Source organism: Lipomyces oligophaga (assembly GCF_038497815.1).
Source record: "Lipomyces oligophaga strain CBS 7107 unplaced genomic scaffold V1516scaffold_1, whole genome shotgun sequence".
Classification (NCBI taxonomy): domain Eukaryota; kingdom Fungi; phylum Ascomycota; class Lipomycetes; order Lipomycetales; family Lipomycetaceae; genus Lipomyces; species [Lipomyces] oligophaga.
In genome coordinates this window covers 2,246,339-2,258,458 of record NW_027117785.1, presented here as the reverse complement: position 1 = coordinate 2,258,458, position 12,120 = coordinate 2,246,339, and the positions used below count along the sequence as shown (strand labels likewise).

The 12,120-nt window shown below is 43.2% G+C and overlaps 8 protein-coding genes across 8 annotated transcripts; 4 read left to right on the top strand and 4 right to left on the bottom strand.

Annotated features, from left to right (window-relative positions):
* The first annotated feature begins 54 nt into the window (after positions 1 to 54).
* V1516DRAFT_669628 (Dynamitin-domain-containing protein) lies at positions 55 to 1,388 on the top strand. Its single transcript, XM_066921215.1, has 3 exons — positions 55 to 128; positions 178 to 237; positions 295 to 1,388. The coding sequence occupies exons 1-3, from the start codon at positions 90 to 92 to the stop codon at positions 1,339 to 1,341; spliced, it is 1,146 nt and encodes a 381-aa protein (XP_066780362.1). The 5' UTR covers positions 55 to 89; the 3' UTR covers positions 1,342 to 1,388.
* Positions 1,389 to 1,519: 131 nt separating this feature from the next.
* Positions 1,520 to 3,010, top strand: V1516DRAFT_669624 (uncharacterized protein). The gene is made up of 3 exons (XM_066921214.1): positions 1,520 to 2,121; positions 2,166 to 2,355; positions 2,415 to 3,010. The coding sequence occupies exons 1-3, from the start codon at positions 1,707 to 1,709 to the stop codon at positions 2,944 to 2,946; spliced, it is 1,137 nt and encodes a 378-aa protein (XP_066780361.1). The 5' UTR covers positions 1,520 to 1,706; the 3' UTR covers positions 2,947 to 3,010.
* Positions 3,011 to 3,141: 131 nt separating this feature from the next.
* On the top strand, positions 3,142 to 5,304 carry V1516DRAFT_669623 (uncharacterized protein). Its single transcript, XM_066921213.1, has one exon. The coding sequence runs from the start codon at positions 3,293 to 3,295 to the stop codon at positions 5,075 to 5,077; it is 1,785 nt and encodes a 594-aa protein (XP_066780360.1). The 5' UTR covers positions 3,142 to 3,292; the 3' UTR covers positions 5,078 to 5,304.
* Positions 5,063 to 6,316, bottom strand: V1516DRAFT_669622 (uncharacterized protein). The gene has a single exon (XM_066921212.1). The coding sequence runs from the start codon at positions 6,299 to 6,301 to the stop codon at positions 5,162 to 5,164; it is 1,140 nt and encodes a 379-aa protein (XP_066780359.1). The 5' UTR covers positions 6,302 to 6,316; the 3' UTR covers positions 5,063 to 5,161.
* Positions 6,317 to 6,378: 62 nt separating this feature from the next.
* On the top strand, positions 6,379 to 7,461 carry V1516DRAFT_669621 (uncharacterized protein). Its single transcript, XM_066921211.1, has one exon. It carries the CDS (start codon positions 6,396 to 6,398, stop codon positions 6,990 to 6,992), a length of 597 nt encoding a protein of 198 aa, XP_066780358.1. The 5' UTR covers positions 6,379 to 6,395; the 3' UTR covers positions 6,993 to 7,461.
* On the bottom strand, positions 7,000 to 9,506 carry V1516DRAFT_669618 (P-loop containing nucleoside triphosphate hydrolase protein). The gene is made up of 9 exons (XM_066921210.1): positions 9,406 to 9,506; positions 9,275 to 9,355; positions 9,087 to 9,214; positions 8,518 to 9,018; positions 8,030 to 8,468; positions 7,576 to 7,964; positions 7,356 to 7,526; positions 7,231 to 7,299; positions 7,000 to 7,187 (listed from the first exon to the last, which is right to left on the bottom strand). The coding sequence occupies exons 1-9, from the start codon at positions 9,431 to 9,433 to the stop codon at positions 7,080 to 7,082; spliced, it is 1,914 nt and encodes a 637-aa protein (XP_066780357.1). The 5' UTR covers positions 9,434 to 9,506; the 3' UTR covers positions 7,000 to 7,079.
* On the bottom strand, positions 9,507 to 10,804 carry V1516DRAFT_669612 (nucleophile aminohydrolase). The gene is made up of 7 exons (XM_066921209.1): positions 10,612 to 10,804; positions 10,463 to 10,551; positions 10,378 to 10,405; positions 10,160 to 10,322; positions 9,926 to 10,104; positions 9,828 to 9,875; positions 9,507 to 9,777 (listed from the first exon to the last, which is right to left on the bottom strand). Exons 1-7 carry the CDS (start codon positions 10,735 to 10,737, stop codon positions 9,589 to 9,591), a joined length of 822 nt encoding a protein of 273 aa, XP_066780356.1. The 5' UTR covers positions 10,738 to 10,804; the 3' UTR covers positions 9,507 to 9,588.
* A 130-nt stretch (positions 10,805 to 10,934) lies between these two features.
* On the bottom strand, positions 10,935 to 12,058 carry V1516DRAFT_689098 (nucleophile aminohydrolase). The gene is made up of 3 exons (XM_066923803.1): positions 11,820 to 12,058; positions 11,186 to 11,754; positions 10,935 to 11,139 (listed from the first exon to the last, which is right to left on the bottom strand). Exons 1-3 carry the CDS (start codon positions 11,946 to 11,948, stop codon positions 10,983 to 10,985), a joined length of 855 nt encoding a protein of 284 aa, XP_066780355.1. The 5' UTR covers positions 11,949 to 12,058; the 3' UTR covers positions 10,935 to 10,982.
* Positions 12,059 to 12,120: the final 62 nt, after the last annotated feature.

Below are 12,120 nucleotides of genomic sequence, written 5' to 3'. Positions count from 1 at the left end.
AAACTCCATGTCGCAGGCGCGGCGCGTTGTTCCTATTATGATCACCTCAATCGCTGTACTTTTAAGATTTATACACCAAAATTACTAGAATGCCGATTCTGGAAAAATATCAACTATTACCAGATCTTGTGAGTCACATTTTTATGAATCACTGTACTTGGAGTGCTAATTTTGTAGGATACATGGTCGCCAGATGTCTTTGAGACTCCGGATCTGGATAGTTCGGCTTCGACTTACGTGAGCGCGATTGCAATTTCGATGGTAACGGAAAATAGGAATTAACTAGATATTTAGGACAGTACAGAGTCTGTGTACGCGACAAATGAAGACATAGACATAACAGCTATCTCCGCAGACGCAGCGCGAGAGCGGTTTTTGAACACAGCCTTCAAGCCGGTGCAGGTTGAGAGTTTCAGTGATCGGGTTCTTGAATCTACAGAAATGAAACTTGAGCGATTGAAAAGAGAGATCACCGAGTTGTCTGTGCAGTTGAACGATAAGCCTAATACGCAAGATGATAATAAACCGAGAGATGAAGACGAATTGATGATTGCGGGTTTGGCGTGTAAGCTGTCAGAGCTCGATTCGCGGATTCAGAAAGACGGCAGTGCAGTTGCACGAGCAAAATCTTCTTTAGCTAGGAAGCCCAAGGTTGCCGTATTGCAGCTGGATTCCAAATCCCCATTGGCAACGCCATCAATATCTACCACACCAAACTCTGAATGTACCAGTCCTCGTTTTGTGGATTTGGAAACAAGAATTGCGACGCTGGAAAATACCCTCGGAAGCACGAAGTCAAGTTCAATTACTCAGGCGCTCTCAGGAAATACGGGTCTAGATAGGCCGCTGATGCCAACCATAGAGGCATTAGCTCAGAAGTTAGATATCCTAACAAATACAGACCAACTACAGATTGCGATCAAGGCAGCACAGGAACTACCAGAAGAAAGAAGCCGAGTTGTAAGTAATATGTCGACCGATGGACAGGTGCTATCTGCAAATCGAGTACGATCCTCTGACTCCGAGAAATTTGTACGGGAGAAGGTAGATGCCATCTATTCATCGCTTTCAAGTGTCGACGCTCTAGTCCAAATTGTGCCGGGTCTAATCGAACGTCTAAAGTCCCTTCAGCATATCCATGCGGAAGCTGGTCAGGTCGTTGGCACGATCAGCGATCTGAAATTGACGCTTAGCGCAGCAGAATCATCTGCGACGAAATGGGTTTCTACTCTAGACGCTGTCGAACAAAGAATTGATCAGTTGGAAGCCAATGAGAAGCAAAATCTCGATACTGTGGAGACTTGGATTCAAGCTCTTGAACAAAAAGTAGCAACTTTGTGATTTAGACTACGAAATCAATTTAATTATATAATAGTTTTACCATTTTATTATGTAATATTTTACTTTTCAGATCGTAATATAGACCTAAATTAGATAGTAATTAAGGTTTAAAGACAGGGGGAAGCAATTGTTAACCGAAGTCGTGTTATTCATTGTAACTTCCAATTAATTTGATCGTTAAAAATCAATTGCTGAATATCAGAAATTTCTAGATTATATAATTACATAGACAATATATTTCACAAAATATCAAAAATCTGCAGATCAGAAGTGCATTAACTGTTCCCAGTTGTACACTGTGCTCTGTTTGCGCAAGTTGATGGTATTCTAGTTTCCGATACCAAGTCGTCGATCAAAATACAACCATGGACGCGATAGGACAAGATTGTCCTGTGCTTGGTCCACTGCTTCGGAAACTGGAGTTTGAGCTGGAAGATGAGGATGAGTTTACAGAGGAGTCGAAGGAGAACAGCGCGAACGGTATCCAGACTGGAGACAACGACGGCGAGGAAGCAACCTTGGACAAAGATTTAGAGGGCGAAGCGGACGATGAAAATGATAATAACAACGATAATGATACAAAGGAGGCAGCTGTTGGAGCAATGCCGTTTAGTATTATACGTAAGTCTAGCTCGAGCAGCAAGAAGCAGACCAAGAAGCGGAAGGCAAGCAGTTTACAATCTGATTTTCCGATCTATCTACCGCCCGAGGACTCGCCGGCTTATGAAGTAACACCTAAAAGCGAATGGGAAAAACTTGCGACATATCGCAATTTTGTTGGTACGTGTAGTGGCTAGTTGTTAGATCTAGACTAAATGATGCAGTGTCGAAAGAACGGTTCACCATTGGAGATTACGTGTTTGTCAACCACAACAAAGTCGACATGGATCTCACAAACGACGCAAGCAAATTTTGGATCGGTCGAATCATTGAGACCAGAGCTAGTGCTCCTACACATGTATACGTGCGACTGTTCTGGATGTACTGGCCTAATGAACTTCCAGGTGGGAAAAGGTAAGTTACTTTTGTGCTAAGTCACGTAGAATTATGTCAGCAGAACCTGATAATTATAGGTATTACCATGCTCAGAACGAGCTCGTTGCTTCAAATCATATGGATATTGTGGACGCCATGTCTGTCGCAGGTAAAGCAACCGTCGTGTACTGGAACGAGACTATGGGTGATTTGGAAGCCATTATCCCCGAGTATTCTCTATTTTGGCGACAAACCTACGACTCATATACGAATCAGCTGCAGCCATTAGCCACGCATTGCAAATGCAACCGGTCTTATAACCCGGATGAGTCCATGATATTTTGCAAGCACTGTAAAAACTGGCTCCATGAATCCTGCATCATCGATGACATCCTTGTCCGTTACGGCGACGAAACACCTATTGCAGATATCCCGACTTTTTCAGGAAGAGGTCGCAAAAAGAGCTCGGGAAAGTCTAAACAAGGACCGAAATTGGATCCGAATAATGTCGACATCTCATATGACCCGAGCGACAAGTCTGTCAAGGCATTCTACAAAACCAAGTCTACTGACAGCGGCCTTAAGAAGGTACCTATCATCTGTTTGTGTTGTGAAAAGGAGATTGCTTAATTTGTTCAAATGCTGGTGTATTTTATGTATTCTAGGGAATCAAATATGTAATGATAAATCTCGATTACGTAATTTGCTTATATAATCGTTTAATCCGAATTGGGAAACACGGCTGAACTCCCAACGGATGAGCTGGATTGTCCCAGCGCCGAAAGCGTCAAAATTAGAGATAATTCTGTGATTTGAACCTCTTCAGGGTGAAAGAGCAGGCGAACAATTGAAAACTGGCAGAGCCAAAGCTGAAATCGTTGATTTGAGAGTATTTGGTCATTCAAGTTATTTTTTGCATAATCGAACTAGTTTTAGTTGTCGAATTGGTGGTTGAAACCAGACTGAAACAGCTGAGATGCAAGAGCCAGTCGATATAGCAATGGACGATGCTCATTCGCTTGCAGAACAGCTACCGATATTGCATAAGCAATCCGAGGATCATTATGCGGATGTGTTATTCTTGATGCCTGAATCTCCGTCAGCAAGTGCGAGTGTAGGAGCCGGAGTCGAGCAATTGTCGTTGTCCCCGTCGAGACGAACCAGCCAACAAACAATTCCTCTGCCGAAACAGATCTGGGCTCACTCATCACTGTTAGAGATTACGTGCACGAAGCCATTATCAAGGATTGGTTCTAGAACGTTCGCAAGTACTGATAGAGCGGCCTGCGAGCAGTATGGGCTCCCTGAGCTGACCTGCCGGGGACTGCCGTATACGGCTGTGGAGGTTGCACCTGAGGACGACTTGTTCGTGAGAAAGCTGGTTGCAAGCTGCTACCGGCCCGTTGTTCTGCGAAATCTGTGGGAACAGAGCAATGGCAAGCGGCAGATGCTTGCCGCTTTAGATGACGACGTTCGATTCGAAGGCCAGCACGCGGTTAAACCTGTCAAGCCGACAGTGGAGGAGCTACGAAGTAGTGGAAGTAGTGACGATGATAACTCAGTACCGGCAGGAGATGTTACGCTTCGAATCGAAGGCGAGAAACTCTCGTTTACGATTCACAAGTTTTTATTAGACTTACGGGTCCCCTATTTTCAAACACTTTTCCGGTCGGCGTTTGCAGAAGCCGATCAACAGACACATACACTTTCGTCCGAGATTTTTACACCCTTATCACTTGTCGTGGTTGCGCAGTACATATATCTAGATTCCGCGGATCTCCTATTTTCCTGGAAATGGACAGATTTTGCGCGGTATATGACCTCGCCCAAATGCACGAACGAAATCAATGCGCCAAGACCAGAGGTCATGGATTTATTTGTAGAAGCACTTGTAGCGGCCAAGTTTTTGCAACTTGAGAGCTTGGAATGGTGGATCGTCTCATGTTTGGCCAAAATTGCTCATAGTTTTTCCTGCTCCGGTGTCCAATGTTCACGAATTTTACCGGTCATCGCCATGATTGGATACCAGTACGATATTGCTCAGTTGTATCTACCTGCTGTCTCTTGGCTGTCCCGACATAGCAATATTTCTTCATTGTGGAAACGCAATCTGCTTGGGGTCGCTCCAGAGGTCAAAGACGATCTTATTGATGAGGTTTGCCTTAAAATCAACGTTGCCTCCGTGATTCCGCTATATCTACGGATTTATAGTCTCCAGCAGATTATCGAGACTTCAGTATTTCGCGACGATTGGAAAACTACGCTAGTAGGGCCCATTATTAATTCTTGTGTCGAATTTGTCTCTCTACATTTTGCAGAGCCCCGGATCGTGTTTTCAACATCTCGCTGTTTACATAAATTGCCGACAGTCATTTCATATGTGGCCATTGACCACTTGTTCTGCCAGATCGGCCAACATATTTCCAAAGACAATGTAGCTATTATCTGGAGAGGGCTGGAATGCCATGCGAAATTGATTTCACTAAATCCTGCTTTGGACTCATTAAACCATGCCGTTGTTGCTTGGCTGTCAAAACATTGGCGGCAATTAGCTCCGAACAAAAGGCAGATGCTGGTTTATGAGCGGTGGCAGGAAGATTCAGGCCATCAGGAAATCCAAGGATTTAGTACATGGGCAGACGAGGATCTGCAGAAACTTAGTCTACAGATAAACGTGAGTCTGAATGAGCTGAAGGGGATTACCAATGAGCCCAAGTTGGTGAAAATGGATACATCCATTTGGGTCGATCAATGCAAATGAGACTGATTCTCTTCTTATTTGGTAGTTGTTGTGCATGGAACTGGTTGGAGTTAGGATGACTAATGGATGATTGATATATTAAATCTATCGTAAAACTTTGACTACATCGTCTGCACTATTGTCAAATTTATAATCGTTTGTCTGATGATAAGGTGTTATAGTCGTATTGCCGCTCTTCGCTTCCACATTTGGCCGAATGAAACTTGCATCACCCTCACTCCACTTCGGATGCACTTTTTCGCAGCTAGGTCCGCTGGGACAAAATCCTGCCAAATACAACTCACAAGGAGTACGTCGAACATGTCTTTTAGTACATTCGGGCCCTAGTTTGCAGAAGCCACGCTCGTAGTTTGGACAGAGCGGGATTCGGGACTGTGGGTCGATGTGCAGATACAAGCAGTCTGGAGACTGTGTGCAGAACCCATTGCGGGAGTAGAAAGTGCATTCGGGCATTTTGCGAAGATTGTATTCGTGCAAAAACTCACAGGCGTCACCTTTTTTACATAGTCCTCGAAGCCAGTGCTTGCACACAACGCTATTTGGAGCAGGCGGGATCACATGTTTGTCCGGACACTCGTTTCCAAGCTCACATCGGCCTTGCACGTACTTCTTGCAAACTGGCCGCGAGGGATCAATTCCAAACTGATATTCTTTCCGTAAAAAAGGTTCAAATGCAAATTTAGTTTTGGTCGATATCGATGGTGCAAGTGCAAGCACGACCAGCGATTTCGGGATCTTTCTTGCCTGTGTATGCGCTTGTTGTTGATTTTGTTGTTGCTGTTGCTGTTGTTGCTCGTTCTTGTGTGTTTGATACGATTCTTGCTGTTGAGTTTGTTGCTGTACCGTTAGTGGCATCATCTGTTGAAATTGATATCCATCTCCATTTTGTCCGCTAATATGTGGTTGTCCTGATCCTGGGATTCCTTGTCCCGAACCTATCATATTTCCATAGAATTTCCCTGAAAATGGGCTCTGTTGGATTTGCATTTGTCCATGATTCTTCTGTCCAAGATTTTGATTTGAACTTGTCTGTTGTGATCCTGTCCGTTGACTATAAAACGCAGTCCCACTCGCCATTATGTTAAACTGTAGTAGAGTATGTTGTATAATAATATCTTCTACCGTATTTACTGAAGCCCTTTTTAAAAATATAAATGATGGATAGAATGGTAATGCAGATTTCATAGAAGGTAAAAACACCTTGATTGGTAAGCATTGGTACATTATGTAATATCTCTGTCATGTGATTATATGATTGCTAGATCGTGCTGATACAAATCAAACTCATACTTAGATGGTAGTATAAAAATCGAATCAAATGCCGCTAATAGAAACGATCAATTCAAAAAGCAAAGCTGGAGCTGCACGACCCGGTCGTAAAAAGCGTATCCCCGGTCAACATTCGGCAAGCGTGCATTCAATATCAGCCCAAACCGCCTCTGTGAAGAAGGCGCTGGTCCGACATTTGCAGGAACTAGAGAAGGATGGATATAATGATAATTCCGTCAAGATAGAAATTCCACGGACGACACTGACAGGCAATTCAGGTAGACAGGGCATCATTGGAGGTGCAGGCGGAGCTTCGGGAGTCCAACAGCGACAACTTCATCATAACAAAGCTTCCAGCGCGGCAAACCTGATATTTTCAACGCCGTCCGTGACAGGACGGACGCCAGCGATCAGGAAACTGATATCTTCTAAGAAAGTGCTATCTAATCTACTTGATGAAGATAATATCGGAGCAGCGGAGATTGCTGCGGTTACAGTTGGGCCGTCCAGGTATCCTGGACGGCACATTTGCAGCGTTTGTGGATATTGGGGACCAATTACCTGTATTCGCTGTAGCGCGCGGTATTGCTCGATGGCTTGTGAAGATGTTCATCGAGAAACGAGATGTTTAAAGGTTTACGCTTGATGGTGGTATCACTAATTGTTCTAAGGGGATTAAATTTGGCTAGACGATCTGCTTCGTTTCGACTGATTAAATTATAGTCTTCTATAATTAGCTACTCCCTGCCGACCGCCGGCCTAGAAAATGTGGTGCGATTTTCTGAATAGCGTCAAGATCTATCGGAGTTACATTCCTTGCATACGCCTTCGTCGTATAGATCTACATCGTTAGCACGCTTCTCATCAGCTATGAGGATACTCACGTATTCCGTATACATGATTGCGCTCGACTTGGTCCCAAAGACCGAGGACGATGGATGAATATTAATAGACTTCCATTAGCACATTTTAAATATTCTATGTATATAATAAACGCATCTGTGCTCACCTGCCCTGTAGCAATCGTCTTAAACGTCCGGCCGGTAACTGCTAATGCAGTGTTGTTTACATATCCTTTCAAAAAGCATTCCACTATTCGATCGTTCAACTCGCCGTTCGGAGCGCTTCCTTCGTTTGTCGGTGTATTCTTAAGGTATCTAGCCAATTGATTTCGAATATCCTATCTCCTTAGCATTTATATCTATCACGACCTCTTTGTCATTTCATACCTCCACATTCGACATTGCTCGAGCATTGATAAATACCTCCTTGCACCAGGCTTTTTTCTCGTCAGCATTTTTCAGCGACTTGTAATGTAGAATATAATTGCGCAGTACAATTAAATCTCCCATTCCACCAGCAGCAACCACAAACGGAAGCCGACTTTCATTGACTTGATCTCGCTGATCTGGACGCGGATTCATGAGCAGATTCTCAATTGACAAGCAAGACACAATATCCAAAACAGCATCTGCAATTCCGGCTTCTTGCGCAGTCAACAGAACTACCGAAAGATGCGGGGGTAATGGAAAAATAGCCATTCGCGTACCAAGTGGTGTAATGTTTCCGGAGTCGTCTAATGCTTTTAATGCGTATAGCTGAGTCATTGCTGAAATTACTATCCAGTTGGCGTCAAAAGACAAAAAACTATAGGAAAAGAAGGGGAGTTCAAATAGTACTCACTAGCTCCTTTGGTTGGTCGCTCCAGCCAGGACCAGCCCATTATATCTGCAACACCGGCTGATTTAAGAGTCAGAATCGGAAACGCAACATCCGTTCTCTCAATTTCAGGTTCACTCTGATTGTTCAATTCCGTGTAATCCTTCTCGGTATAAAGCCGGAAGCATTTTCCTGGTGCCTCTCGACCTGCCCGACCCAATCGCTGAGCGGCATTTGCTTTCGCAATCGGAACCGTCAGTAAGGAGTCGAGGCCCAAGTCATGCCGCCAGACTTTTACCTTATGGATTCCGCTGTCAATCACATAGCGTACACCTGGAATAGTCAATGAAGTCTCAGCAATATTGGTCGCAAGAATTATTTTCCGTGTATTGGCCCCAATTCTATCGAACACCTTCATTTGCAGCATCGGAGCAAGTGCTGCATACAAAGGAAATACAACCATCTAGTCGATCATAAGAGATTCATTCAAGGAAATATAATCCAAAACATACCTCTGGCACGCCCTTCGGCATCGATGGCTTGATCTTATTCAGCATATCGACAGCTTGGTCGATATCTTCTTGGCCAGAAAGAAAGGCCAGTATATCGCCCGACTCCTCGCCAATATTGATCTGCACAACAGCCCGTACAACGGCATCGACAATATCTTGAACGGGTTGATCGAGATAAAATCTAGCAACAGGAAATTTTCGCCCCTCCACATACAGAACCTGAGCGCCATTGAAAAATTTGCTAAACCGCTCAGCGTCAAGTGTTGCAGACATGATAATGATTCGCGGATTAGACGAAGATGGGCTAGCTGTTAACTGTTTCAGAAAACCCAGCAGAAGATCTGTCACAACTGTCCGCTCATGTGCTTCGTCTATGATAATGGTCGAGTAGCTGCGTAGATTCGACCGAACCAGTAATTCACGAAGGAGCATTCCATCCGTGAGAAATTTAATTCGCGTCTGCGAACTACTTTTATTTTGAAATCGAACCGTGTATCCGACCTAGATTTTAATTTTATTAGTCTTGACTCCGTATACGATCATTGATATAATCTTCAAATATAGCATGCCTCTTGTCCTAACTCTGTTTTTGTCTCTTCTGCAACTCGTCTTGCAAGATTAATTGCAGCGACTCTTCTCGGCTGTGTGATTGCAATCCTTTCATTTCTGTCTAATCGGTAGATGATTTGTGGAACCTCTAATTTTGTTAGCATTGTCATGAATATTCTTTAACAACACTCCACGAGGTCGCCCTTACGCGTTGATTTTCCACTTCCTGTTTCACCGACAAGAATTGTTATCTGATTTCGCTTTAAATGCTCGACAAGCTGTGTTTCGACTATTTTTCTGTTAAATACTATGATTTTATTTTAATTATTTCACGCTTACTCTTAGTGATTGGCAGCTGTTCGTCCATATTTGGTCGATATTTTTCCAGGTTCGACTAGGATTGTTGGTCCCAATATTTACAAATAGGACTATACCAAACCGTTACACTACTATAACATTATTATTACATTCAAGTGCCAACTATACTATATTTAATACACGCATATTAATTGCAACATTAAATCAACTATCAACCTCCATCTTGTTGTCGTCCTTGACAACCGTCTCCTCGAAGATGTCATACGCAATAGGTTTCGTCGCAATCTTGATTTTCTCACTGAGATACCTTGTCGTTCCACGCGCAAACTTGTAAGAATTTTCTTTAATTGCACGCTCATTAGGCGTACGGTAATTGCGATAAAGTACAGCAGGCTAATAAGTTAGTGACAACTAACTCGACAATACTCTAAAACTCAACATACCTTATCTACCTCCATCACGCACATGTCCACATTCGAACCGGAGCCAAGCTATAGCTGCGTCAATACCATCTTAAATATCAGTCCGCATAAATACATACATCGTTCCATATACCAGCCTCAATAGCTTCCGCGCACAATGCCATAGCTTCGTCCTTTGTAATTTTATTATGCCATTTAGACTCCAAAGTTGCCATTGCAGCCATCGAACCTGATCCCAAGGAAAGATAATATCCGACATCGGTTGAGCCATGAGCATGGATAGAAAACAGTTTAGGTCCTAATTTGTTGGATTCATGTTACACAATACCACCACATGACAAATCACAACATACCTGTAGGATCAACACCAGCAACAATCAAGTAAGCACCGACATGGCCTTGATATTTAAATAAATGCTGTTTCAGTAGAGTTAGACAAGTCACTACCCTTGGCTTTCGGCCAGTGCTCATAGAATGTAATTCCAAAGTGGACGAGATCAGCTGCGTGACAAATTCCTACACCAATCAGATAAGTACCAAAATTCACACTGTGCGTAGAACATTAACATACACAATCTGCAGCAGTACCTGCACCAGCACTTTAGAAATTAGCATCAGACTATCCTCAAAAGAATCACTGAATCAGAGTTTCTCACCACCAAATCGTAGGCGACATTCGATGCAATTTCTCGCAGTTCTTGTCGGCAACGATATCTCCGGAGGTCGCTCGCGTATCTGCCGCAATCTATCCAAAAAATAATTAAATTTAATTCAAATGATTCTGATCCAATCCGATTCAACATACAACTACTCCGCCTTCAAATCGACAGCCTACGATCGTGGTTCCAGTCGCAGTCGCCTTTGGGACCGGATATCCTTTCGCGGTCAAAAACTTGTTTCGTTGATAATTTTCAAACGAAAAGCCACCCATTTTGATGTTTGTATATATAAATCAACTATCAGAAAGAAAAAGAGAGATGAAGATAGCCAAATCTATATAAGATTCCAGTGGTCATCAAACTACACAGAATGTCGGGTTACAAATACCTCGGCTTACAATGGTACGGCTGGCTTACTGGCTTACTGATTATGAGCCTCTACAATTGTGTAATTGTGTGATTTAGTTGGTCAAGGTTATGACAATTTTAAATATATTAGCAGGATTCTGAGCTGTATTCATACATCGGCAGAAAATTCAGTAGGGACATTATTGAAAGAACCTTCGGCTTCTTTTGTTTCCCAAAACAACTTACCTACATCGTAATTGCCATGATAGGTCCATCCCTTTTCTTCTACATGATAAAGATTGACGGATCCACCAGAGAAAGCATCACTATGTTATCAGTAAAATACAAATATCTAATGGTTCAAAGACTTACCGATGAGTAGCTGCCAGAATACTTCGCTTTCCCAGTAGAAGAGCTTCTTCAACCGAGAGATCCCACCGATATCCGCTATCAAGCACACCATATGCAAACGTCTGACCAGATCCAACACAGAACAAGTCGCCTTTCAGACGTGTTCCATCAGAATCAACATAGAAAATAGCTGGGTCGTTCTTTGTGTAGCCACAAACCATCGTACCCATAGACAAGCCCATGCCTTTATAATTGTAGACCAAATTCGACAAGATCTTGCTGGCCGCAGCAACGCTAATCCGGCTCTTCTCCCGGAGCTCATGTAATCTGCATTGCACACCCAACCAGGTTTCCCAGAACTGACAATCGGCAGCACCGCCAGCCATAGTTCCAAGCATATACGGGTTGATCTCGATAACTTTTTTGACCGTCTGAGATGCGATCCAATTTCCCGCTGTCGCGCGCGAGTCGACAGCAACCACAATTCCACCTTGAAATCGAAACGCGAGCGTTGTAGTTCCATGGGCAATCTTGATTCGACAGTCAGGATTAGACATATCGTCTGTATGAGCTCTTAAAAACGCAGTGGGCTGGCTCGGGTTAGCGCAGCTCTCGTTATAATAAAATGTTCCAAAGGTTCCATCAAACGACTTACTTGATTTATCGGCGGCAAACTGAGTATCGGCATCGATGGAAGAGACATCATGTCATGTTTCTGCTCCTCCGTCAGCAGTTCTTCCTCAAAACTAGAATGCTTATTGAATCGGTCGACAATCGTATCCATATCTAGTTTTATTGTCACAGTTAATGTTGATGTATATTATAGTATGGGTAATAAGCAATCTGCAATACGCCTCATATAGGTACAAACAATGTACATATTAATTAGATGATTGATTCTAGATACAAATTAAGATCAAGCCAACTTATACAAACGCCATTAATTACACTCAAGC

Bases quoted from the DNA above. Each gene is read 5' to 3' on its own strand.
- V1516DRAFT_669628 (XM_066921215.1), top strand. From the start codon at position 90: ATGCCGATTCTGGAAAAATATCAACTATTACCAGATCTT. The intron at 129-177 runs GTGAGTCACATT...CTAATTTTGTAG, and splicing joins ATCAACTATTACCAGATCTT to GATACATGGTCGCCAGATGT. The intron at 238-294 runs GTGAGCGCGATT...CTAGATATTTAG, and splicing joins ATAGTTCGGCTTCGACTTAC to GACAGTACAGAGTCTGTGTA.
- V1516DRAFT_669624 (XM_066921214.1), top strand. From the start codon at position 1,707: ATGGACGCGATAGGACAAGATTGTCCTGTGCTTGGTCCACTGCTTCGG. The intron at 2,122-2,165 runs GTACGTGTAGTG...TAAATGATGCAG, and splicing joins GACATATCGCAATTTTGTTG to TGTCGAAAGAACGGTTCACC. The intron at 2,356-2,414 runs GTAAGTTACTTT...TGATAATTATAG, and splicing joins GAACTTCCAGGTGGGAAAAG to GTATTACCATGCTCAGAACG.
- V1516DRAFT_669623 (XM_066921213.1), top strand. From the start codon at position 3,293: ATGCAAGAGCCAGTCGATATAGCAATGGACGATGCTCATTCGCTTGCA.
- V1516DRAFT_669622 (XM_066921212.1), bottom strand. From the start codon at position 6,301: ATGTACCAATGCTTACCAATCAAGGTGTTTTTACCTTCTATGAAATCT.
- V1516DRAFT_669621 (XM_066921211.1), top strand. From the start codon at position 6,396: ATGCCGCTAATAGAAACGATCAATTCAAAAAGCAAAGCTGGAGCTGCA.
- V1516DRAFT_669618 (XM_066921210.1), bottom strand. From the start codon at position 9,433: ATGGACGAACAGCTGCCAATCACTAAGA. The intron at 9,215-9,274 runs GTAAGGGCGACC...TAACAAAATTAG, and splicing joins AGGAAGTGGAAAATCAACGC to AGGTTCCACAAATCATCTAC. The intron at 8,469-8,517 runs GTATGTTTTGGA...ATGATCGACTAG, and splicing joins TGCCGAAGGGCGTGCCAGAG to ATGGTTGTATTTCCTTTGTA.
- V1516DRAFT_669612 (XM_066921209.1), bottom strand. From the start codon at position 10,737: ATGGGTGGCTTTTCGTTTGAAAATTATCAACGAAACAAGTTTTTGACC. The intron at 10,406-10,462 runs GTGAGAAACTCT...TAATTTCTAAAG, and splicing joins ATGTCGCCTACGATTTGGTG to TGCTGGTGCAGGTACTGCTG. The intron at 10,105-10,159 runs GTATGTTGTGAT...CCAACAAATTAG, and splicing joins TGCTGGTGTTGATCCTACAG to GACCTAAACTGTTTTCTATC.
- V1516DRAFT_689098 (XM_066923803.1), bottom strand. From the start codon at position 11,948: ATGGATACGATTGTCGACCGATTCAATAAGCATTCTAGTTTTGAGGAA. The intron at 11,755-11,819 runs GTAAGTCGTTTG...AACCCGAGCCAG, and splicing joins GTTTGCCGCCGATAAATCAA to CCCACTGCGTTTTTAAGAGC. The intron at 11,140-11,185 runs GTAAGTCTTTGA...CTGATAACATAG, and splicing joins ATTCTGGCAGCTACTCATCG to TGATGCTTTCTCTGGTGGAT.